Source organism: Mustela erminea, chromosome 4 (genome assembly GCF_009829155.1).
Source record: "Mustela erminea isolate mMusErm1 chromosome 4, mMusErm1.Pri, whole genome shotgun sequence".
In the NCBI taxonomy this organism is placed as follows: domain Eukaryota; kingdom Metazoa; phylum Chordata; class Mammalia; order Carnivora; family Mustelidae; genus Mustela; species Mustela erminea.
The window spans coordinates 85,604,652-85,632,305 of record NC_045617.1 but is presented as its reverse complement, the minus strand read 5'-3'; the positions used below and the strand labels follow the sequence as shown (position 1 = coordinate 85,632,305).

At 38.5% G+C, this 27,654-nt stretch overlaps 1 protein-coding gene across 6 annotated transcripts in view; it reads right to left on the bottom strand.

Annotated features, from left to right (window-relative positions):
* The window catches only part of DNAH8 (dynein axonemal heavy chain 8), a 342,799-nt gene that overhangs the window by 276,452 nt on the left and 38,693 nt on the right, over positions 1-27,654 (bottom strand). For all 6 annotated transcript variants that reach the window (XM_032339820.1, XM_032339819.1, XM_032339821.1 and 3 more), the window contains 5 exons: positions 24,643-24,819; positions 23,261-23,374; positions 14,619-14,726; positions 11,351-11,452; positions 4,275-4,421 (listed from right to left, as the gene is read on the bottom strand). In XM_032339820.1, the coding sequence (XP_032195711.1) occupies positions 4,275-4,421; positions 11,351-11,452; positions 14,619-14,726; positions 23,261-23,374; positions 24,643-24,819 (648 nt within the window). The remainder of the gene's footprint in view (positions 1-4,274; positions 4,422-11,350; positions 11,453-14,618; positions 14,727-23,260; positions 23,375-24,642; positions 24,820-27,654) is intronic.

The window sequence follows — 27,654 nt, the reverse complement described above, 5'->3', positions numbered from 1 at the left end:
GAAAAGAATTAGAGTAAAAGCTATTACAGATGTCTGAATAGCTTCATCCTCTTGCTCTGGAGAATTTTCTGAAAATCATTTCCCTGAGCCACTAGATTCAAAAGCTTTAGTGTTCTTCTTGGCCCTCACCACAGTTCTGATATGTAAGACTATCAAAAGTCCACATGTGTTTTCCCTTTTACCTGCATCCAGGCAACCAAAGTCCCAAGAAGACTGAAGACAACTGAAGTCCCTTCTGACCCCTAAGGGCCTTGGGAAACCCTAGAAATGAACTTTCCTTCATGAATGGCTGCCTCTCGCTCAATGTACCACCACCAACAACCTCACACACCAAAAATAAAAGTCCTTCATGTCTATAGGCCACTCAGTTCCTGAATCTTCATCAGTGATTCCCCACTTTGATTCCTGGTTTGGAGAACAACACTCAAAACTCCTCAAGGCAGGCCCATGGGTCCAATGGCCAAACAGAAAATAAACCTGTTTTCAGGGGATCCCTCCAAATACTAAACCCCATGAAGAAACACTACAGATTGCAACTAGCCTGCACAATTCACATAAACTCCCTGTGCACATCAACCTAGAAAACCATTTCCAGAGCAACCTTCACTCTTCCACCACTATTTCTGTACATTTCCAAACTCCACTGTCATCCTAGAAGCCAGCCCAACCCTGGAGGAAATACGAACTGCCTGCAATTTGTAGCACATGTCCACATACTGTATGTAAAGATAAGAAATACTTGGGTTTCCTACCAACACATACAGTCCACTCCCTTAAAAAACAAAAACAAACTGCAGAACTGAAAAAACCCACATGCTCTGCTCTTCTAACCTGCCAAAATTCTGGCCATTATCCCTTCCCCTGACACCTGGCCCCAACACCCAGACACTGGGATGTCACTCCTGTCACTGACACATCCTCCATTTTGTCCATGGCCAGAAGAAGAGTCATCGGGGGCAGAGACATAGTCTACCCCATGCTTGGCCTTTTGAACTCAGCTAGGGCTTCTCCCACTTCCAACACCATGTAGCAAAGTAAAAGCCAGTCAAGGGTGATCAACCTCAACCACATTCCTGCTTGTTTGTCCTCATCTTGGCTTTTTCGTTAGCTCTCTTTATGTGCTTTTGACCCCTCCATATTGACAACAGACTTGTAATCCCTCTTCTGCTCACCAGTCTTGGCACCCTTTCCAGTTCTCAACTTGTTGTGATTGTCTTATCTCGACATCACCCTACCCCACCTACAAGGCTCCATCCAGTCCCTTAAATCTCCCCCCACCAATATAAGTTTCCCATCCCTTCTCTCCCACAAATGTTTGGGGTGAGAAGAAAACAAAACTAAAGACAGGGCTCTGGGAAACACCAATCTTCACCAAAATTCATACGGCAGGAAGAGGAAAAAGAAGCAAAGTACACCCTTCAATTCTGGCTCATTAGGACAGACTAACACTTAATGTACTATCAAGTCTCCACCTACCAAGAGAAGGTGCACTAGTTTGCACTTCAGGCAAACTAGTGACACACTAGAAACTTCCTCACTTAAACATTTCTGCCTAACTCTGAGGTCTTGTCTCTCCAACCCCAACCTCAGTGCTGTCTTTGCCATGCTTTCATTCTGACATCTCAGTCTCTGCTTTCCCTAGAAGGCTCTGACTTAGCTTGACCTTCTGACTCTCCTCTTCTACTAGTTCAGAGTTTACAGAGGTAGCCCAATAGTGGTCCCTCTTGTGGCCCACTCATCAGGGGAAACCCATCCAGGCAGCTTAGTAATCACCTCTGGGAGATGATGGAAAACCTGGCCACACTTCAGGGTACATTTTATAGTCCCATCTTTGAAAATCTGGAGGCCAATATTCCCAGTTACACATGGGAGTGATGCCTATCAACTAAGGGATTCTTAAAACAGGGGAATTGGGATGACCTAGCAATCAGAATACACCTTAGGTGAGGTCTCTGGGTGTTTCTGCATTAGCTCTGGCTGCTGAGCCCTTGTGACATAAAGCTGTGTTTTTAAGATTAGTGGCAAGGCTTCTCCAGAGGTAGAGTCAGGTAAGTGCCTAGTGCAGCTGGCCATTACCACCCACTCCTTCTAGCATCATGAATATTCAGGCTACTACTTCATGAATAGATGCCTACTATGCCCAGTATTCGAACTGCCACCAAAGATCTTTACTGCTAACGGGCTAACCATTAAGGTCCAACCCTGAAACACTACCAAGCATAAAATTACACTCACGTTGTCAAGGGGACTAGTCCCTGGAAAAAGTTAGAGTAACCAGGACCCACCCCAAGTTTTACACTACAGGGCACTCAGAAACATTAAACATATTTATGGAACAGGGTCTGAGCAATAGGGCCTCCATTCTGATATCCTTCTAATTGGACATTTGTCCCCAAGAAATCTCTATTGTTCACAACTCCATACAATAGTTTCTTACATAAGGTACAAAAGCACAAGAAACAATAAGAATTCATAAATTGGACTTTATTAAAATTAAAAAACTATTGTGCTTTAAAGGACACCATCAAGAAAGTGAAAAGACAACTCACAGAATGGATAAAAATATAATATCTGATAAGGGACTCATACCCAGAATATATAAAGAACTCTTACAACTCAGCAATTAAAAACTCAAATAACAAATTAAAAATGTGCAAAAGATGTGATTATAATTTCTCCAGAGAAGAATTATGAATGGACTATAAGGAAATTAAAAGATGTTCAACATTATTAGTCATCAACAAAATGCAAATCGAAACCACAGTGAGAGAGATGTTACTTCACACCCTCTAGTTTATATAAGTTCAAAAAGGTAAATAATAATAAGTGTTGACAAGGGTGTGGGGAAACCAAAACCCTCATACACTTCTGGTGGAAATGTAAAATGATACAGCTGTTTTGAGAAAATTGTTTGGCTCTTCCTCAAAAAGTTACCATAGGGCCCAGAAATTCCAATCCTGTGTATACTCAAGACAAACAATGGCATGTGTCCACTCAAGAACATGTATGCACATGTTCATTGAGGCATTATTCATACTAGCCAAAAAGTGGAAAACAACCCAGACGTCCATCAGCTAATGAGGTGATAAATAAAATGCGGCATCCATACACTGTCATATGATTCAGCACTGAAAAGTAATGCTACAACATGGGTGAATCTTAAAAACATGACACCAAGTGAAAGAAGCCACTCACAAAGACCACATATTATAAGATTCTATTTATATAAAATGTTCCGAATAGGCAAGTGTAGAGAAAGAGAAAGTAGATGAGTGTCTACCTAGGGGTGAGTAGAGGGGAGAATAGACTGTGATAGGTGGATGGGGTTTCTTTTAGGGAAAACAAAAATGTTCTAAAATTAGACTATGCAATGGTTATACAACCCTGTGAATATATTAGAAAATAGGGACTTGTACATTTTGAATTGGTGAATTGTATGGTATGTGAATCATGTCTCAATAAAGCTGTTAAAAAAAACAAACTAAAAAACAGCTCTACACAAGTATGTATGGAGGACCCCACTCAATGACTTGGTTCTCTTCATCATCCACACTTTCCTATCCTGGCCAGATCAGGAGGTTACAAACAAAAACCAGGCTTCCAGACATGTCTAGGAGAGGCCCTTCAACCTATATGATGCCCTTGCCAATTTCCAACAAATGGTGGACAGAATCCTAGATACTACCAAGACCTAGGAGTTGGCCAACTCCTAGGGGAGCAGAAGGGGTGGTACCTATATGCTATCTTTATACCCTTTTCAAAAGCTGACTCCAAGAAGCCTCTGGTATGAGCTTCCCAACACCCCCTCAGCTAGAGCTGATACATGAATCAAAGGTGAAGTGTCTGACCTCTGCCTGACCCACAAAGGTTCCCCCACAGTGTTTAGGTATCCACCATTTTTACCGACCAAGAAAGAGAAGGTGTCTACACATCCAGATATTAGACTCCTACTGGGTTCTGCCAGGTACTGTAGGCATTTAACCACACACTTCTCCTCAACCTAATATAATCATTAGACACAGAATCTTCTAAGTTCCATAGGTAGAGATAGAATTGAGGTCTTCAGAGCAGGGAAGTCTACAATAGCTTCGTAGTCATCAGGACTGAAAAATAAGTTAGACCAAAATGTAGTGAACTGTAAGTAATAGGAGATGATTCATGTCCACAGTGAGACAAAAAAATCCAGGTCAATAATTCTCAGTGAGGGGGCCACATAGAGTACGAAATAACCAGAGGGGGGTGGGGGGTGGGTACAGTGACTACATAATGGTTACCTTCTCCAGTCTTTTGCAGAAAGCTTCAAATTTTCCAAATATATACATTTCTGAAACCTCAAAAGATTTTTCCCCTGAGGATTCTAAAATCTGTTTCCTTGTTTTATGAAATGATGTCTGATATTCCTTGAATAGAAAAATACAATCCTATGAGAAAATTAAAAGGAGAGAACAGGTGATGAGACTTTTTTCAGGAGTCAGTAATTCAAGAATCTGTCCTCACGCAGGAATGATCACAACAGCCCCTCAACAGGAGCTGTTGCTGTTAACATTAAAACTCAAGTTCTCTGCCTATATACTGAAAAGTCCGGGAGCGTGAATGTTGTTTCTCTTAATTTACATCATATTTTCATCTTCTTCATTTTCACTATTCCCCCTTCTCTCCTATCCTTACCAGAGTATGCCATACATTTTTTGTGCATTTTCATGGCTAATTAGAACTCCTGGGAAGTCAGAAATTCTCTCTCAATTTTATTTATTGTCACTCATCTATCACTTAGTATCTGTCTTTTCTTCAGCATTCTTTACATACAGGTAAACATTAAGACTCTGTGATACTAATTTATTGTTTAACCACTGTTTCTCCACAAGGCTATCCCAGAGTCTTTGGTGAATACATTGCTGAAACCAGAGTATTTGACTCTAGCTATCTCACTGGCCAGGCTGGTGAATCTGTTAGAAATATAGAAGCAGACATGGTCCTTAGGGTCCAGTAGGAATTCTCTGTCATGTTAAGTTAACATTTCCTAAAAATAATAATAATAATAATAATAATAATAATAATAATAATGTTAAACTTTTCTAAAGCCACCAACTGCCAGTTGAATCTTTATCACAATGCCATCTCTCTGATTCTGACTCTTCCATCTCCCTCCTTGCAAATAAGGACTCTTGCAGTTACATTGGGCCCACTTGGGTTATCCAAGATAATCACCCCTTCCCAAAGTCAGCTGATGAGCAACACCAATTCCATCTAAAATCCTATTCCCCACCATCTTGCCATTTAACATAAATGTGTTCTGAGGATTAGATATGGATATTTTGGGGAGCCATTTTTGGCGTACCACAGGCACTAAGTCAGAATTTCTGTGAGTGAGACTCAGGAATCTGTATTTTTAACAAGTTCCTGGGTGATTCCTACAAACATTGAGTTTTGTCAATAAATGATCTCATACATACTTCTAACTATGACACATTTCCCTCTTCTATCTCAGTCTCCAAAACAATGTAATTACTCCATTCAAGGTCACAGATTTATTTTTTACTCATTTAACAAGTGTTTATCAGTGCCCACCAAGTGTTAGGAACTCCTTGAGATGTTAGGAATACAGAGAAGATCCCTAACCCTCATGGAGTAGACCACCTAATACCAATTACTTTATATTACTTTCTCTTCACCACTCAATCTCTTCATGTTGGACAAATAAGGTGAAGGATATGAATAGGCATTTCCCTAAAGAAGATACACAAATGACTGATAAGCACATGAAAAGATATTCAATCATAACTAGATATTAGAGAAAAATGCAAATAAAAACCACAATGAGATACCACTTCACACCCAATCAGGATGGTTATTATCAACAAAATGGAAAATAACAAACACTGGCAAGGATGTGGAGAAAGTGGAACCCTCCTGCATTGCTGATGGCAATGTGAAATGGTACAGTCACTGCAGAAGAGTTTGGTGGCTCCTCAAAAAATTAAAACATCAAATTTCCATTATGGCCAGCAGTTCTAGGTATATACCTAGTTCCAGTTCTAGGTATATACCCAAAAGAATTGGAAGCAAAAACTCAAACAGATAATTGCACAGCAATGTTCGCAGCAGAAATACTCACAACAGATAAATGGTGGTAACAATCCAGATGTCTACCAAGAGATGAATGGATTTACAATGGTGGCATATCCATACAATGTAACATTACTTAGCCATAAAAGGAATAAGATTCTGACACATGCTATGACAACATGCCTCAACTTAAGTGAAAGAAGCCAGACACAAAAGGACAAATACTGTAAGATTCCACTTAAAGGAGGTACCTAGGATAGGCAAATTTATAGAAACAGAAAATAGAACACAGGTTACCAGGGGCTGTGGGGAGGAAAGGTTGGGGAGTTACTGTTTAGTGGGTACAGAGTTTTAGTTTGGGATGATGTGAAAGTTCTGGAAATGGATAGTCATCACGGATGCACAATATTGGGGATGTACTCAATTCCACTGAACCGTACACTTGGAAATGCTTTAAAATGGTAAATTTTATGTTAAGTGTGTTTTTCCACCATTTTAAAATTCTAATTGTAAAAAAAGAAAACAATTATAAAATCTTCCTACAAAGAAAATGTCAAGCCCAGGTGACTTAATAGATGAGTTCTATCAGCCCTTTTTTTTTTTTTTTTTTGAGAACATTCAGTTTTATTTTTGAAAGGCACACATGACAAAGATTATCACTAAGTCATGTCATGGCTCTACTTGCACTCAGCATTTGTTTTGAGCACCTTTCTTTGCTTTCACAGTTTCAACAAGTGCCTTATATTATTTTAGGTAGTCTTTTTCCATCCGCAAGGCACTGCTTCTGATATTTTCCCTTCATTTTTCAGGTGTATTTATTGGATTGGTTTTCAAAGCTTGTTGCAAAGCTTCCGTTCCTCTGTTGTCCAAGAGGTGAAATGTGTGCAGACTTTCAAATTGTTCCAAAGGTGGTGTACTGTCATCTTGAGGCCTGATTCTCTGTAGTGAGCCATCTTTTTGATGCAGGTCATGACTCCGGAGACTCTTTTTTTGCCAACTCCATAAAAAGAATTTGTTTTCATGTAGTCCGCAACAGCTTCCTGTGATACTGTGATTTATAAGATATATATATATATATATATATATATATATATATATATATATCTGGTCATTCCAAAGACCAAAATACATTTCTCATATATATTTGGTCTTTATCCATGGTTCCTGGCTCATAGCTCCCCCAAACCTTGCAATTTCCTAAATTATAAGAACAATGAAAGTATCTTTTGTTGTAAGATTCAGCCTCTTGTCCTCAGTTCTTGAAACTGTTTTCTGAGCCATAAAGGTGAAATGGGTATCTGGTCATTCATAACAAGCCCCTTTCTACCACAACTGGATTCACATTTTGAAGTACCTATGGGTGGGGGCCGGTTGCCGGGGGAACTAACCAGAGCCAATCAGGTTCTGAAGGTTGAATCAATCACCAGTGGCCAAGGAGTTGGTCAATCATGCCTATGTAATGTAATGAAACCTCCATAAAGACTCAGAAAGAAGAGTTTTGGAGAACTTTCGGGTTGGTGAATACATGGAGATCTGGGGAGAGTGGTGCCCTCAGAGCATGCATGCTGTGTCCCCTTTCCCCATGTACTTACCTCTTCCATCTGCCTGTTGCTGAGTTACATTCTTGTATATTAAACCAGTATTCTAGTAAGTAAAATACTTCTCTGAGTTCTGTGAACCACTCAAGCAAATTACTAGAACTCAAGGTCTGGGGGTGTCATGGGAACTTCCAATCTACAGCCAGTCAGTCAAAAGCATCTGTGACAACCTGGACTTACAACTGGCATCAGAAACCCCACTCTTGTGGGTCAAAATTGCGTTAAACTGTAGGACACCCAGCTGTGTCTAAGAATCACTTGCTGGTATGGGGAACAGCCCCCTACACATATACACACACACACTAGAACTGAGTCCACAACCCTTACTTCCCCATCTTGAATTTGTTCCAGCAAGGAAATTCACAGCTTTGATTAGTAATTGCAAGTCAATTCTCTTCTGACCACTTTTTACTGCCATTTCTACCTTTCAGCAGTTGATGTCCCCGCATTCTTAGATGCTTGTCACATACAAGCCTCAGCTTCCTCTCTCCTTTTTCTAAGTGGCTCATTTGTTTCTTTTATCTGTTTTACCAGAGCTTCCACTCCTACTTCTTTTGCAGATCCTGATACATTTCATTTAAGTACCTAAGTCTGCTAGTTGGAACCTATCTGAAAGGTTTTCCACTTCTCCCTTCCTTCCAGCCTGTCCCATCTCATTCTTGGAAAAGTGATTCCAGGTCTCCAAAGAATTTTGAAGGTTTTGCCTTTCCCTTTTAGTAGCTTTTTTCCCCCTGGGTATCTTTTCCTTCCTTGCCAATAATGCCTATAGTCTGACCTCCACTCCTTTCTCCTTAGCAACCCAAGCAGCTTCAGATTCAGCTCATCATTATTTTTCTTTAGCTTCTGGCTCCTTCTGTTTTCCTTCTGTGCCCATTTCTTCTCTCTTTATTGACTTTTTCTTTTTAGAATGTGTTTATCCTCGTATCACAGCTACATGCATGATCAATTAATGTTCTCTTTCAATTCAGGTTTTTTTTTTCTTGGTACTCCCTTGTTCTGTCCTATTTTTCTTTATTTTTTAAATTTTTTATTTTTTCAGCGTAACAGTATTCATTATTTTTGCACCACACCCAGTGCTCCATGCAATCCGTGCCCTCTCCAATACCCGCCACCGGGATCCCCCAACCTCCCACCCCCCGCCCCTTCAAAACCCTCAGATTGTTTTTCAGAGTCCATAGTCTCTCATGGTTCTATTTTTCAATCCATCTTCAGCCATCATGACATCCTGCTTCTTCATTTAAATATGAAGATTCTCTCTAGGAGTAAAAAATACACCAGGAGGAATAAAATTTCTACTTCTTCAAATGGTGACTTCATATCACCAAGTTTAGGAACCTTTTTATTATTTAACGATCTAGAATTCCTTTCAAGCCCTAGGGAAAACACTCCAAAGAAACTGTCCTTTGCTTTACTTTTAGAAGGAACAGACTTATGGAACATAAGCTCCATTTCTTAGATTCTCTTATTTTCACTGGATCAAACATTTCATAAGCTTTTGTTATGCCAGTGGTTATGAAATAGCCATGATCTACCTTCACTGGGTCACTGGCTTCTTTCAGGGATGTTTTAATACCACTGCTTTATGAGCAGTTTTGGTCTGTCTCTGTGTAACTCTGTGTCTCGAATGGCTAAGTCTAAGAACCACATAATAAGCCCGGTTCTTCCAGTCTTTGAGATCAAGCATTTTCAGCCATAAAGTTGAAATGGGTGTCAAATGATGTAGGCAGCCTGGGTTTGAGGACGGAGAGGGGGCCCCACAGGACTAGCCAAAAGGGTTCTTGGGTTCATGCAGGATGGAAATCAGATGTGAGCCAGCAGGAGGCAAGAGCAAGAGTTTATTGACAATGTGTCGAGAGCAAATACAGACAGACCCTCAGGGAGACCTGGAAAGGAAAGGAGCCTGAGTCGTCTTTGCTTGGGGTCTGGAGTTTTTATTGGCAATCATAGTCTGGTGCACATGTCCTCCTAGGCATCCAGGAACTGGGCAGAACAGGACAGGGTCCAGATGTCCTTTAAAAGTCACTCATTTCCGGAAGCCAGGGGTCTTGGCATTGAAATGTCTAGTGCCTGAAGTCTGGAATAGGCACATGATGGCTCTGCCTGATCACTTGTTATATATCATCTATTATAATGGAAGACTCCAAAGATATCATTCTCTCTTTATCCCTTACAAGGAGGACATAAGTTTGTTGCATTATAAGGCCTGTGTAGAGTGGGGTGAGGGTCCAGGTCCTAGCCAGAACAGAAGCTGGGAAAGAAACAAAAGGAAGGGAAAACAGCGCTTCCTCTCATGGGCTCCTTTGGGTTTCCTCATCTCAGTAACTGCAATTCTTCATCTTCTGCTCCCTCTCCTCACTCCTTTTTATCCTCTGGTTTCAGAGACCGGAGCATGGCAAAGCAGTGCTTAGGGGAAGCCCTGTGAGTGCCGTCCTTCACACTCCAGTTGGAGGGCACTGAGCATCCTTTCTGGCTCTCCCTCCCAGTCCCAGCCTGGTGCCTTGGCTCCAGAAAGCCCAGGGAACCGCAAATGTGGACAGCCAATAACCACTGTCCAATGCAGCCTTCCCAGTGTGGTCATTTCCTGCAGACTTTCAAAAAACAGATGCTTTTAATTTTCTGCAAACACTTGCAGAGAATAGAAAAGGGATGAATACTCCTGCTACCTTCTGCTTCTCCTTCTCCACTCAGTCGGAGACCTTAATGCCAAAATTGCTGACAAGAACAGTATGAGAAAGGAAATTTACAGGCTTTCTATTTTCTAATGAATATAGTTCAAAAACTCCTAAACAAAATTGTAGCAACTCAAATGTTAGAGTGTTTTTTTAAAAAAGTTTTTTAAAATTACACCACGGGATGCCTGGGCGGCTCAGTCAGTTAAGTATCTGCCTTCAGCTCAGGTTATGATTCCCAGGGTCCTAAGATCAAGTCCCGTATTGGGCTCATTGCTCAGCGAGGAGCCTACTTCTCCCTCTGCCTGCCCCCGACTTCCCCTGCTTGTATTCTCTCTCTCTCTGACAAATAAATAAATGAAAATTTTTTAAAATAAATTTACACCATGACCCAGAAATTTTCATTTTAGAAAAACTAAAAATGTCATCCATTACACTAACGGATTGAGGAGAAGAATCTAATAAGCATCTCAATAAATATGTGCAGAAAAACATTTCTTAAAAGCCCATTCATAACTTCAAAAATATCTCCTAGTACTTTATAACTAGGAACAGAACTTCCTTAATCTGATCAAAGATGTATTTAAAACCTATAAATACATCAAAATGAGGAAATGTCAGAAACATCAGAAACATTCTGTCCCAAAAGGGGATCAAAACCAGATGCCAACAATCACCTTGACTATTTAAGAATGCATGGAGGTCCCAGCCAAAGCAAAAAGGCAAGAAAATGAAATCAACAGGGGCTGGAGTGAAAGGTGGGGACCAGGGAATATGAGAAAGCAAGTGGTGTCCACTACAGGCAGTCATGAAGGTAAGGACTGAATTTTATCCTAAAGAATTCTGCACTAAATATAAAGGGAAGTCAATAATTTTAACGAGGCTCCTTTTATATTATTGTGCTAATCTGTACAGTGTTTTTTCAAAGTTAATATGTTTATGAATGAACAAAGGTAAGTAAAAATGGGCCAGGTGGTGAAAGCTATATTTTAAGAAAATAAGAATATCTCTACAAACCTGAATTTTCTTTAATACGAGCGGTGTTTCCTGATCCCACACGTGGATGGTTCCTCCATCAGTAATATATGCTTTACACGCCGTCACCATTTGATTTGTCACCTAAAATAAATACAAGTCCAAAATAGCTACAGGTAAAGAGAGAAATAAAATCTAAGATTTTTAAACCACAATTGTAAAACTGAGATAAATAGTAAACTTATGGGATGAATAAATCACAATATAAAAAACGAAGAATACATATTCTAGTCAAAACCAAGAAAACAAATTTTTGGCTGCATTTAAGTCAATGTCATGAGGGCCATACATTTCAAAGTCAACCCTATTTTCCTTTCATCTGTTTTTCCTCTAACTAGGATCCAAGTGTCATTCTTCACCATCCTTCAAAACACAAACTAAATTTAAAGTTAACCACCTCCGCATACCCTAAAATCATGAGAGAAAAACAAAAACAAAAATGGTCAGGAGGTTAGAGAGAGAGGACAGTCTGACACACAGAAATTTGGGGGAATTCCTAAAATATGGAAAGCACAGAGGATCAACTCTATAAGAGGGGAGAAAGAAAGAAAGAAAGAAAGAAAGAAAGAAAGAAAGAAAGAAAGAAAGAAGAAAGAAAAGAAAGGGGAAGGGAAGGGAAGGCAAGACAAGATAAGACAAGACAAGACTAGGGAAAACCAGAACACAATTCTAGAGAAGGTTACTGTGAAGGTGGAACATTTATGGGAAATATTCAAGGTGGGAGACAATGGGAGGTGACCCTTGGTTGTGATGCTACACACTGAATTTGGAGCAACTTGTATGGCCGGGAACAATTGCATATGCTGACAGGACAGAGCCATGAGCGTGGACTATACCCCAGGTAGCTACAGCACCCCAGAAAGATAGGTCAGAGAAAAGGCTCTTCACACTCCCTACCCCCTCACACACACACACACAAGAGACAGACCACAAGAAGCAGAACAGGGAGGCAAATGAGGAGTTAAATACAAAGATGGGCAGACAACTCCAAATCGCCAAGCAACTAAAGAAAATAAATTTGGTGGAGCATCTGGGTGGCTCAGTTGGTTAAGGATTGGACTCTGGATTTCAGCTCAGGTCATGATCACAGGGTCATGAGATCAAGCCCCATATCAGGATCTGTGCTCAGTGGGGAGTCTGCTTGAGGATTCTCTCTCTGCTTCTCCCCCCACTCACACTTTCGCACGCTCTCTCTCTTTCTCTAAATATAAATAAATACCTCTTTAAAAAAAAAAAAGAAAGAAAGAAAAGAAACATGGTAACAGAGGCTTTAAACTTAACAAAGAAGAAATATGAAAAAAAGACATGGAAAATACTTCAAGGTATCTTTTATTAACTAAATTAATCCATGAGAAAGATATAAGAGTATTTTACATCATGGGGAAAAAAAGAACTAGAGAACCTGGAAATTGAAATTGTTATTATCAAAATAAAAAAATTCTATTGAGGACCTGACCAGGAACTGGGACATAAATGAAGAGCAAACAAATGAGCTGAAAGATCAAATGGCAGAAACTGACAAAATAAAACAAAACATAAAATATTAGGAGAAATAGAAGTTAGATTCAAGGGGACAGCCTAAATTGAACTTGCAGGTAAGGAATAATTCAAAGGCAAAGAGGGAAATTTCCCAGAAATGGAGACAAAAATTTCTGGATTACAACAATCCAAAAGTATAGAATAACATAAATGCAAAAAAGACCACAACACTTAAGAAAATAAATGATTAATTTTACATGTTCAAGGATAAAGAAAAAATCCTAAGATCTTCTTGAAAGAATAAGACAAGGTGCCTACAAAGGAAAAAGAATCAGATTAGCATAAATTTTTCATCAACAGTACTGAATAAGAGACAACAATACTTCAAGTTTCCAGGAGAAAATTATGTTGAACTGGGAATCCCAGTGAAACTAAAATTGAGTGGCAGGACAAAAATGAAGTTATTTTCAGACATGCAAGAATTCAGAGGTTTACCACATATAGACCCTCTCTGAAAGAACCACTTGAGAATACTTCTTGGCTGAAGAAATAGTGAATCCAAGAAGGAGGAAGATGTGAAAATCACAAAATGGAGGTGACCAAAGAAACTAGCAATGCTTGAATTTTATTCTGAACACACATGGATTCATAATGTTCACAAAATATTAGACAAAATGGTTTATAAATGTTTTTAAAAATATGGAACAAGAAATCTCAGCGTGGGACATATATAGCAAGAAAGACATAGGTGATGGGGGGAAATCCTAACATTTTTGCCTTATTTAAGAGATGGATAGTGATTAAATCTACTGATTGATTTTTTTTAAGATTTTATTTACTTATTTGACAGAGAGTCAAGTAGGCAGAGCAGCAGGCAGAGGGAGAGGGAGAAGCAGGATCCCCACGGAGCAGGGAGTCCAATTCAGGGCTCAATCCCAGCACTCTGGGATCATGACCCAAGCCAAAGGCAGCCACTTAACCAACTGAGCCACCCAGGCGCCCCTACTAATTGATTTTTTAAAAAGAGAATTGAGATGTGACTGTTATTTTATGTGTTTATGTTTTGCTTGCATCACAAAGAAATTTTATTCATGTATCTGTTGGATGGCTTTTCAAATTATTTAGGTAATGAACCATATGTCACGACAGAGGAAGATTTTACACAAATTACAGTGCTGGTGGGAGTAGCTAAAGAAGTGTTGTTGATCATGCACATAATTCTTAGCTCTTTAGCAGAACTATTTGGAATGAATAAATTAGAAAAGCACCAGCTATGATCTCCAGGTCATGAGATTGAGCCCCATGTCAGGCTCCGCACTGAGTATGGAGATTACTTAGGATTCTCTCTCTCCCTCTCCCTTTGCCCCTCCCCACCACTTCTCTCTAAGAAAGAAAGGAAGGAAGAAAAAAGAAGAAAAGGAAAGGAGAAAGAAATGGAAAAGACAAGAAAGGAGAAAGGGGAAAGGAGAGAATAAGATAGGACAAGAAAGAAAGGAAAGGAGATGGGATGGGGGGAGGGGAGAGGGGGGAGGGGAGAGGGGAGAGGGAGAGGACCAGCTACATTTAAACAAAAAGCCTGAGGGCTTACCTCTGACAAGAAAAAGGTAGCCTTCAATGAAGTACAACTTTCTTTTCTTGTCCCCTGGAAGTATTCAAATCCAGAATTCTGAGAGGCACCCAAACTTCCCATTTCCCTTCCCTGGCCCAGAGGGAAAATACTGTTAGCTTTTTTACAAGGTTACATTTGTGATTTCTTCCCTTGGAAACTTACCTTGATAAACAGTGAGGTCATTCTCTCTGAGGTATTATAATACCGTGACACACTGTGAATCATTCTGATGGCATTAATCAAATTTTGTATTCCATGAGCCATGGAAACCTAAAATTGAAATATATTAAGTGAATTCCATCATATATTTATAGTTTTAATAACCAATATCCTATAATATTCAAAACTCTAACCACAGATAAAATAGTGTAACACTTTTATCTTAGAGTCAAATGTTACTAAAGGCAATGTAGCACCCTAGACTGGATCTTGGAAGAGAGAAAGGACATCAGTTTTGACAAATGTACCATGGTAATACAAGATCCTAACAGAAGAAACTGGGTGAAGAGAATTCTGTACTATCATTGTAACTTTTCTGTACATCTAAATTTAAAAGTTTATTTAAAAATACAATTTTAGAGGTGCAAGTAATTTTAAGGATTAATAGTTCAAGATGACCTTTTTTTTAAAAAAAGATCTTATTTATTTACTTGAGGTAGAGCGAGAGTGAGAGAGAGAGAGAGAACATGAGCAGGGGAGGGACAGAAGGAGAGGGAGAAGCAGGCTCTCCACTGGGCAGAGAGCCCGACACGGGGCTCAATCCCAGGAACTGGAGGACCTGAGCCAAAGGCAGACACTTCACCGCTGAACCATCTAGGTGTCTTTTTAAAGATGAAGAAACTTGGTATCTTGAAGGGTAAAAAGACTTGCTTGTGGTCAGAAAGCCAGTTAAAGACAGAGATCAAACTACAACTCATTTCCAATTAAGTCAATTTGATTCACCTTTCAGCAAGCCTACTCAATGCCACTCGTTTCAGAGGGTATCGGGAGAAATTCAAGTATAGGGGAACTTCTGGAGGAGGTCACAGCAGAGTGGGAGAGATGCACACAAACCAGTGAAACAAATGTATCAGTATACAGCAAAGGAAATCGAGTGCAACAGAGAGATAAAGCATCACTGACACATACTGAATGCTTCCTGTGGGCCAGGTACCAGGAAAAGAGCTTCTCATATTACCTTCATTTATGCTAATAATGAGCCATTTAAGGTAGGTTTGATCATCGCAAGACTGCACCAATTCTTTACATGCTACTGAGGAAGGAAAAAAAATGCTCAAGATGGGGAGCCTTAACCACCCTCACCCCTGCATAAAACTAAGTCACCAATGAGCTGTATGCCTTCTGTAAAGGTAATCAGGAAATAAACCAGCCATGGAGAAAATGACGGAAACAAAGCTTCTGTGTCCATATTTTTTGCTCCTTGGGTAGGCTGGGAAAATAAACTATCCTGAGAATTTGTACCACAGTCTAGTTACTTATGCACAGCAACCTGTATTCACACAAATTCACAAAACAAAAAATACTACCCAAGGGGAGAACTGATAATCTAAGATCCTGTTAGGGCACATCCACAACGATTCATAAAACTAGAGAAACTATGAGATGTGCTCTGAATACAAGAATGTTAAATGTGGAAAAAAAGATTACTGTCTTAGAACCTATCAAATAAAGTATGATTATTCCCATTGTGCGGATGAGAAAATAGAGACCTAGGGAAGTTAAACACCTTGTCTAGGTTTCTACAACTGTTACATAACCACAGTTATGTGCCTGAGATTTTGAGACCATGCTTTTAACTATGATGCAAATCAGATTGGAAGAACAGGTAAGGTCAATGGCATTCCCACAAGGAGGTTGTCTCTTAATTGCTAGGACAGTATAAAATATATGAAAGATGTTTTAATGGTGATAAAATAAATAAAACCAGAAATAACAACCTTTTTTTTAAAGATTTATTTATTTGACAGAGAGCACAAACAGGGGGAGCAGCAGGCAGAGGAAGAGGGAGAAGCAGGCTTTCCCCCCAGTGGGGAGCCCAACGCAGGGCTTAATCCCAGGACCCAGAGATCATGACCTGAGCTGAAGTTAGATGCTTAATCGACTCAGCCACCCAGGCACCCTAGAAATAACAATTACTAATTAGTGTACTGGGTGTCCTAGGTATGAGCTATAACTATGACATAATTAGCTCAATGGTATGTGGTTTATAAAATTAATATCATTACTTTGCAGGAAACCTTGTATGTCAGAATTCATATTATATGTGTTATCTGTATGTCAAGAAGAGTGTAATAAAAATAAACCTAGGAGGGGACCCTTCCACTCTCAATAAGGCAAGTCTACAAAGTACCCATAATTCCAGTGACGAAGACTCAGAGATGGCATCAAATGGCTCCATCAGGAAAATGCCCTCCATCTAAATTTTAAACATCATTTACAATAGAAGCTCCTTGAGCACACAGTTCTTACCTATCTATACACAGTGTTCAGATACTTTGTATGTAAAATACATGATGATAGATATGCCAATAGCAGAAATTGTAACACCAAGATAATAAAATGAAACATTAAACACAAAATTCACAAAATTTATCTACAAGAAATGGAAGTATGAGTCCTCTGCACTTTTCCTGCTCAAATGTGAGTTACAAACAGCAGTTGCTGTTTGCTTTTATTTTTTTATTTATTTTTTTTTTACGATTTTTTCTTTATTTATCTGACAGAGATCACAAGTAGGCAGAGAGGCAGGCAGAGAGAGAGGAGGAAGCAGGCTACCTGCAGAGCAGAAAGCCCGATGCGGGGCTCGATCCCAGGACCCTGGGATCATGACCTGAGCCGAAGGCAGAGGCTTAACCCACTGAGCCACCCAGGTGCCCCTACTGTTTGCTTTTAATGAGAAAAAGAAAATGAGGATAAATAGAATTTTTGAAATCTCAAAAATAGCGAGTATATGAGGGGGAAGCAATTATAGGACAATACTTTTAGAACTTCTTTAATTTCAAAGATAATGTTTGAAACATTCCTGCCTGAGAAAATGTAAAGAGTTTAATAACAACAAAATAACAATACTACTAATAATAAGGTATAGCCACACTAGAGCAATTGAGTAAAAAGTTTTAAACTACTAAGATGAAAAGAACACCAAAACTAAAAGATTTGAAACTTATATAAATTTAAACAAGTCTCTTGAACAAAGAACTTGAAAGTAGTACACCTAAAAATGTAGAGTTCTTGATAACAATAAAAAGCACTGTACCTTTCTGCCAAGTTTACTTTTATAATGAAAAGCTTTAAATATATAGAAAAGCACAGAGAACAGTATAATGATCATTTATACCCATCACTACACTTGACAAATGTTCATATTTTAGTACATGTGCCTCATCTATTATTTTTCACTCAAGACCTACTTGCAGGTATTCCTAGAATAGGCATTAGCTATATGTGTATTTAAGATGTGCATCTTCAGCTCTTGTGAATAACCCTGTATACACGTGACATCTGAAAATTCTGATTTTTCTTAGACACAAATTTTAACTGCACACGCTGTAAAGCCAGGAAATCAAGTCGCTAGGCTACTGAGTGAGCTAAGTAATGGCCATGTTTCTCTATCACCATACCGTCTAGTTTGCTTTACTCGTGGTCACATGCACACAAACACCTAAAAAGTGATACAAAATGTTCTTATGAAAAACAGATTTTAAAAGGTCCCCAACAGAAGCTGAGTTGCTAGTACTAGGGGTGTAAATAAGTTGTAAGTAAAATCCATCATGTCTTTATGGACTCAATTAAAGACTGCTCTTGGAAGTCTTCCTATTCTCTCTCATGGAGGATGGATTCCTGCATGGCCCTAAGAGCTGCACCTGCTCAAAACTCTCAGCCCGACATCTTTCCCTCCCCACCCATGTTAAACTCCAAGGCCCTCGTGGGAGGGGTATGAACCAGCCCTAAACACAACCCTCTCGGCCAAATCTAAATGACATGGAACACAGATTCTTCCTCTTTCCCTGCTTCTAGGATGATACCAGCATTTTTCCTGCCTCCAGAATTCTGGTTAACCAAACCATATAGTCAACAGCCGTATGTGTAGAGGCTTTGACTATTTCTTCAAAAATTAGAATGGAGAATGCTGAATATGTGTATCAGACATTAATATAAATTATTTTGAATGCATTTTAACTTAGAGAATGCCTTGAAGAAGAAGCGTGGAGAAGTAGAAACAAATACAACACATAATGCCAAACAGTGCTAGATTCAAATTCAGTCTCATGACTTACAGCCGTAGAAATGCTCCAATTTTGTTTCCTAATCTTTAGAATGAGGATTGTTTGTGCATACAGAGTAAAAATATATAGAAAGTATGTGGTACACTGACTAGAACAAAAGATCAGGAGTCCCCAAGACGGTGGACACCTTTAAAAACAGAACTGTCGGGGCAACTCTCCTACCTACATGTGATTCACAAAAGAGGCAACACCCAGTCAAAACTGGGAAACACCGCCCTAAGTTCTTAACAAATACTAGTTTCCCTGACTTCCCTTCTCTATCTAAAGAAAGGATGAAAGGTTTCATGCTTTACATTGACTCCCAAAACTTACTGATTTATAACCGGAATTCTGAGCCCACTGACCAACATCTTCTCATTTCCCCCACTCCCAGCCCTGGCAACTAATATTCTACTCTGTTTCCACAAGTTTGACTTTTTTAAGATTCCACATGTGATATCATATACTATTTGTCTTTCTCTGACTTATTTCAGTTAACATGATGTGCTCAGGGTCCAAACCCATTACAAATGACAGGATTTCTTGTAGCTGAATAATATTCCATTATCCTTCTAGTTATCCATATGTATATAGAGAGAGTCTTTATTCACTTAACCAGTGACAGATACAGATTTTTTTTCAGATCTTGATTAATATGGGTAATGCTGTGAAGAACATGGGAGTGCAGGTATCTTTTCAAGATTCTAATTTCATTTAATTTAAAATAGAATTAATTCAATTCTAATTTCAAAGTAAATTTCATTTACTCTGTCTAGATACCTGGTAGTGGATCATAGGATAGTGCTATTTTTAATATTTTGAGGAACCTCCATTCTGTTTTCCATTGTGGCTGCATCAATTTCCATCCCCACTATCAGTGCACAAGGGTTCCATTTTCTCCACACCCTTCTCAGCACTTCTTAGCTAGTCTTTTTGATGATAGCCATTCTAATAAGGGTGAGGTGGTATCACACGTGATTTTGATTTGCACTTCCCTGATTAGTGATGTTAAGCATCTTTTCATGTATTCATGTATTCATTGATTTGGATGACTCCTTTGAGAAAACATCCGTCTAGTTCCTCTGCCCATTTTTGTCTGTTTGGTTTTTTTAACGATTTTTAAAATTTTTTTATAAACATATAATGTATTATTAGCCCTGGGGTACAGGTCTGTGAATCACCAGGTTTACACATTTCACAGCACTCACCATAGCACATACCCTCCCCAGTGTCCATAACCCCACCACCATCTCCCTACACCCCTCCCCCTGGCAACCCTCAGTTTGTTTTGTGAGATTAAGAGTCACTTATGGTTTGTCTCCCTCCCGATCCCATCTTGTTTCATTTATTCTTTTCCCCCCAACCCCCCAACGTTGCCTCTCCACTTCCTCATATCTCCTCTGCCCATTTTTTATTGCATTACTTGTTCTTTTTATTGAGTTGAACAAATTCTTACCTATTTTGAACATTAATTCCTTATCTAACATATCGTTTGCAAGTATTTCCTCCCATTCAAGGTTGCCTTTCCATTTTGTTGATTATTTCTTTTGCTGTGCAGAAGCTTTTTTTTTTTTTTTTAAAGATTTTATTTATTTATTTGACAGAGAGAGATCACAAGTAGGCAGAGAGGCAGGCAGAGAGAGAGAGAGGAGGAAGCGGGTTCCCCGCTGAGCAGAGAGCCCGATGCGGGACTCGATCCCAGGACCCTGAGATCATGACCTGAGCTGAAGGCAGCGACTTAACCCACTGAGCCACCCAGGCACCCCGCTGTGCAGAAGCTTTTTAGTTTGATGTAGTCACACTTATTTTTGCTTCTGTTGATTGTATGTTTGGTGTCATATCCAAAAAATCATTCCGAAAACCAAAGTCACAGAGATATCACCCTGTTTTTTTCTTCCAAGAGTTTTACTGTTTCAGGTCTTACATTTAAATTTTTAATCCATCCCACATTAATTTTTGTAAGCAATGTAAGATAGGGATCTAATTTCATTCTTTTGCATGTGATTATCCAGTTTTCCCAATACCATTAATTGAAGAGACTATTCTTCCCTCACTGAGTATTCTTGTCTCCCGTCAAACTTTTTTAGCCGTATATGAAAGGATTTATTTCTAGGCTCTTGTTTCTGTCCAGTTGGCCTATGTGTCCATTTTTATGCCAGTACCATACTGCTTTGGTTAGTATAGCTTTGCAGTATAGCTTGAAATCAGGAAGTGCAATGTCTCTATGTTTGTTCTCTTTTCTCAAGATTGTTTTTGTTTGTGGGGGTCTTTTGTGGTTCCACACACATTTTAGGACTTTGTTCCTTTATTTTAAAAAAAATGCCATTGGAATTTTGATAGGGGTTGTCTTGAATTTATAGATGGTTTTGTGTAGTATGGAAATTTTAAAAATATTCATTCTTCCAATCCATGAACATGGGATACCTTTCCATTTATTTTTGTCTTCTTTATTTTCTTTCATCAAAGCATTATGGCTTTCAGGGTATAGCTCTTTCATTTCCTTGAATAAATTTATTACTGCGTATTTTATTTTATTGATGATATTGTAAATGAGATTGTTTTCCTTAATTCTTTTCAGATGTTTTGGGTTTTTTAAATACTCTTTTAAATAATTTATTTATTTTTCAGAGAATGAGAGAGAGAGAGAGAGAGAGAGAGCACAAGCAGGGGGAGGAGCAGGCAGAGAGTGAAGTGGGACTTGATCCCAGAACCCTGGGATCATGACCTGAGCAGAAGACAGACATTTAACCAACTGAGCCACCTGGGGAATTCCCAGATGTTTGTTGTTAATACATAGAAATACAGCTAATCTCTGTATGTAATTTTGTATTCTGCAACTTTACTGAATTTGTTTATTAGTTTTAAAAGTTTCTGGTGGATTTTTCCGGGTTTTCCATACACAGTATCGTATCATCTACAAACAGAAATAATTTTACTTCTTCCTTTCCAATTTGAATGCCTTTTTTTCTTTTTTATTTTTGACTGCTCTAGCTAGGACCTCCAGTACTATGTTGAATAAAATTGGCAAGAGGGGGCACTCTTGCCTTGTTCCTGATCTTAGAGAAAAAGTTTTCAGTTTTTACTGTTGAGTATGATGTTAGCTGTGGGCTTCTCATATATGGCTTTTATTTTATTTTTTTTTTAAGATTTTATTTATTTATTTGACAGACAGAGATCACAAGTAGGCAGAGGCAGGCAGAGAGAGAGGGGGGAAGCAGGCTCCCCGCTGAGCAGAGAGCCCGAAATGGGGCTCTATCTCAGGACCCGAGATCATGACCTGAGCCGAAGGCAGAGGCTCAACCCACTGAGCCACCCAGGCACCCCAAACGGCTTTTATTAAGTTGAAGTACATTCCTTCCGTACTCAAGTTTTTGAGAGTTTTTGTTATGAGTGGATGTTATATTTTGTCAATTGCTTTTTCTGCATCAATTGAAATGATCATATGATTTTTTTTTCTTTTATTCTATATCACATGTATTTATTTGCATATGTTGATCCATCTTTGCATCCCAGGAATAATTCAAATTTGGTCAGGTGTATGATCTTTTCAATATGCTGTTGAATTTGCTTTGCTTGTATTTGTTGAAAATTTTTGCATCTATATTCATCAAAGATGTTGACCTATAATATATTTTCTTTTCTTGAAGTGCTTTGGTATCAGGGTAATTCCGGTTGGGTACTCTCTTTTGCTCACTCCTGGATCATTCACCCTAAGGGAAGGAAGTTACGCTACTGAAAGTCTCATTGTGCTTGTGTAACTGGGGCCTTCAACAATCACATGAGTGAGCTTAGAAGTGGACTCTCGGGGCACCTGGGTGGCTCAGTGGGTTAAGCCGCTGCCTTCAGCTCAGGTCATGATCTCAGGGTCCTGGGATCGAGTCCCGCATCGGGCTCTCTGCTCAGCAGGGAGCCTGCTTCCTCCTCTCTCTCTCTCTGCCTGCCTCTCTGTCTACTTGTGATCTCTCTCTGTCAAATAAATTTAAAAAAAATAAAATCTTTTAAAAAATAAAAAATTAAAATTAAAAAAAAAAAAAAAGAAGTGGACTCTCTAGCTGTCAGCCTGCACTGCACTGAGACAAGACTGCTAGCTAAAAATTTTGTCCGCAACTTCATGAGAGACCATGAAGCAGAGGCACTCAAGCTATGCTATGCCTGGATTCTTGACCTACGGGAACTGTGACGTAGTAAATGCTTATTTCTTTAAGTCAGTCAGTTCTGGGGTAATTTGTTATGCATCAATGCATTAATTAATTACTTTAACTTACAAATGAGATTATACTTATGATAATATCAAATATTTAAATGTGGGTTTAAATGAGTTTTTAATTCATCATATTTATATAATAGGAAAGTATATCTTTGAAATAACTTGTCTGCAGTATGCATTTCCCAGTACACATACATTATAAAGTTACTTTAAAATGAGTTATTTTTCAAACTAAACTTTAACTTTTCTGCAGTATGCATTTCCCAGTACACATTATAAAGTTACTTTAAAATGAGTTATTGTTCAAACTACACCTTAAAGAGCATACTTACAAGGTCATAGTTATAGAGAGGCTGACATACTTTTTCTAGAGTGTACAAGTATCTGACATTATCTTTTGATTCATTTGCTGTATCTGTTATTCTTGCATCCAAATCACGCCAATTCTAGGAAAAAATGTATAAGAATATCATGAAATATCCAAATATATCACTGTAGTTAATTTTAATCAAGAAATTCAAGCTATCTTCCCTAAAGTAGTTGATACTAAAATGTGAATGATGGGGGACACCTGGGTGGCTCAGTTGGTTGGGCAGCTGCCTTCGGCTCAGGTCATGATCCCAGCATCCTGGGATCGAGTCCCACATTGGGCTCCTTGCTTGGCAGGGAGCCTGCTTCTCCCTCTGCCTCTGCCTGCCATTCTGTCTGCCTGTGCTCGCTCCCTCTCTCTCTGATAAATAAATAAAATCTTTAAAAAAAAATTAAAAAATAAAAATAAAATAAAATAAAAATAAAATGTGAATGATGTATTTTTTCTTATATTATTTAAGATGTAAGGTTATTATGGGGCAGCTGGGTGGCTCAGTGGGTTAAAGCCTCTGCCTGCGGCGCAAGTCATGATCCCAGGGTCCTGGGATGGAGCCCCACATCAGGCTCTCTGCTCAGCAGGGAGTCTGCTTCTCCCTCTCTCTCTGCCTGCTACGCTGCCTACTTGTGACCTCTATCAAATAAATAAATAAATAAAATCTTTTAAAATAAATAAATAAAAATAAAAACCTTTAAAAAAAAAGACTTAAGGTTATTATAAATACCTTAAATGACTTAGTAGAACTGAAGGCTCATTCTGTTTATAATTAACATCCTGTTTGTAGGCTTAAACTGGACTTGCTTCTATCTGGAGTGATTTTTCTGGGTTACTTATTTGTGACATTACATTACTTTGGGTCTTTGAGAATAGGATATATGTACAGATGGAAAGATATAGTTACATAGATACAGATGTAGATAGATACAGATTTTTTTAAAGGAAGAATATAGCAAAAGAAAATGACCCAGAAAGAATCAAACCAAACTGTGGAATAGTGGACAGGAGATGTATATTGACCACATTATTTTTGTTTTTGACTTTCTATATAATTCTTTACCCCCCTGAGCCTCTATTGATTCACAGTTTTAAAAACAAATTAAAAATAAATGGCAATCACCCTACAAAAGTATTATCAAAATTGGTGTGAAAATATTGAGAACTAAATATTTCTATACTTCTTTCTTTTACTTTGGGAAATAATTGTAGAATATAAGAAAGCCTTATTCAAAATTTAACACTTGTAAGTATATGGTTCCACTATATGATGTGAAGAAGCAGTTCAAGAAGGGTAATTTTCCAGTTGGTTGTTCAGAAACATAACAAATTTTAAAATAAAAGACATTTTACCTTCAACAGTTTGGAGTGTGCAACATTAAGCACATTTATAACAGCCTTACAAGTTGGCCCTTTAATCTGTTCAATGATGTAGTTGAATTTGGCTGACATGCGCTTCCAGTGTTCCAGTTCGGTGAGTGGACCTGAGTCATCAGCTTCTTTTCTCATTTGCTCACTCTCAATAAGTACCTGCAATCAAAAGAATTCACAGATTATAGAAATGATAGTTTCTCCTTTGGTAAATCCTTATTATTTGCATCTTTTCAAAGAGAGCTTATAAAAAAACAACTTTCAGCACTGAATAATAATATTAAAAACTCTTACCTGAGAACAAAACGGAATTTCCTTCTTTTTCTCTTTTTTTTAAGATTTTATTTATTTGCCAGAGAGAGAGTGAGAGATAGAATACAAGCAGGGGTAGTGGGAGAGGGAGAAGTGGACTTCCCACTGAGCAGGGAGCCTGATGCAGGGCTTTATCCCAGGACCCTGGGGTCATGACCTTATCTGAGGGCAGACACTTAATCACTGAACCATCCAGGTGCCCAAAAGGGAATTTAACATGACAAATAGTATCTACCAAAAATCTACAGCAAATTTTATAAAATATCACTTTAAAACCAAACAAGACAAGTTTGCCACAAATACTGCCCACTTCTATTCAACCTGTTAATGAAGGTCTCCAAACAAGATAAGTAGAGTTAACAAAAGGCATAAGAATTGGAAATGAAAAACGAAAATGACAAAATCAAAGATGATATGGTTGGTTACATTTTTAAAATTCAAAAATATCTAAAGATAAACTTTTACACTTAGTAAAAGGGAATAATTCAGTAAGATTACTGCATGTATACATGTATACATAAATATCAGTAGTATTTTTCTACAAGCCATCTAGCAAACCAAAAATGTAATTTCTAAAAAAGAGCATTTGTTATAATAAATAACAATAATGATAAGATATCTAGAGATTAGCAAAGGATGTGCAATATGAATAAAATTAGAAAACATACTTTCAACATACAAAAGAAAACCCAAATAAGTGGAGAGATACCATGTTCATGGATGAAAAAATTCAACCATATAAAGATGACAATTTCCTTTAAATTAATGTATATCTTCAAAAAAAAATCAAAATCTCAATAGCGTTTTTTATGATACTTGACAAACTAGTCTTAAAATTAGTTTGGAAAAACAATTAACCAGAAATAATCAATGTAATTTTGAAGAAAAATACAGAAAGGGACTTGCCATGCCAAATATTGAGTTAGTAAAAAACTACAGAAATGAAAGCCATATTATATGAGTGTAAAACCCAAATAAGTACACCAGTGGGACAGACAGTGGATTTTGAAATTTGACATATTACAGAAGTGTTATTAAAAATGTGTTAGGAAGGGTGCCTGGGTGGCTCAGTTGGTTAAGCAACTACCTTCAGCTTGGGTCAGGGTCCTGGAGTCCCAGGATCGAGTCCCACATTGGCCTCCCAGCTCTTGGGGAGTCTTCTTCTCCCTCTGACCTTCTCCCCTCTCATGCATCTCTCACTTTCTCTCTCTCTCAAATAAATAAATAAAATCTTTTTTTTAATGTGTTAGGAAAAAATGGACTAAAACTATGGAAAGAGCCCAGATGCCCATTGACAGATGAATGGATAAAGAAGATGTGATATATACATATACATATACATATACATATACATATACAATGAAATACTATGAAGCCAATCAAAAGAAGAAATCTTGCCATTTGCAACAACAGAGATGGAATTCAAGGGTATTATGCTAAGCAAAATAAGTCAATCAGAGCGAGACAATTAACATAGATTTCACTCATATGTGGAGACTCTTCTTTTTTTTAATTTTTTTTTAATTTTATTTATTTATTTGACAGAAGGAGACCACAAGTAGGCAGAGAGAGAGAGGGAAGCAAGCTCCCCGCCAAGCAGAGAGCCCGATGCAGGGCTCAATCCCAGGACCCTGAGACCACGACCCAAGCCCATGGCAGAAGGCTTAACCCACTGAGCCACCCAAGCACCCCCTTTTTCTTATTTTTTATTAACATATAATGTATTATTTGTTTCAGGGGTACAGGTTTGTGAATCATCAGTCTTACACAATTCACAGTGCTCACCATAGCACATACTCTCCCCAATGTCCATCACCAGCCACCCCATCCCTTCCTCCACCCTCCTCTCCAGCAACCCCGTTTGTTTCCTGAGATTAAGAGTTTCTTATGGTTTGTCTCCCTCTCCGGTTTCATCTCGTTTCATTTTTCCCTCCCTTCCCCTATGATCCTCTGTCTTGTTTCTCCAATTCCTCATATTAGTGAGTGCATATGATAATTATCTTTCTCTGACTGACTTATCTCGCTTAGTATAATACCCTCTAGTTCCATCCATGTCATTGCAAATGGCAAGATTTTGGGGTTTTTGATAGCTGCATAATATTCCATTGTGTATATATACTACATCTTCTTTATCCATTCATCTGTTGATGGACATCTAGGCTCTTTCCATAATTTAGCTATAGTGGACATTGCTGCTATAAACATTGGGGTGCACGTGCCCCTTCGGATCACTACATTTGTATCTTTAGGGTAAATACCCAGTAGTGTAATTGCTGGAAGATACTCTTTTTTTAAAAGATTTATTCATTTGACAGAAAGAGAGAGAGGCAGAGACAGTGGGAGAAGCAGGCTCCCCACTGAACAAGGAGGCTGATGTGGGACTCAATCCCAGAACCCTGAAATCACAAGCTGAGTTGAAGGCAGACGCATAACTGATTGAGCCACCTAAGCACGCCAAAAGACTCTTAATCACAGGAAACAAATTGAGGGTAGCTGGAGGGGAGGGGGAATAAGGATGGGATAACCAAGTGATGGGCATTAAGGAGAGCAAATGATATGATGACCACTGGGTACTATATAAGACTGATTAATCACTGAACTCTACCTCTGAAACTAATAGTACACTAAATGTTAATTAATTTAATTTAAATAAATAAATAAAATTTTAGAAAGGAAACAATA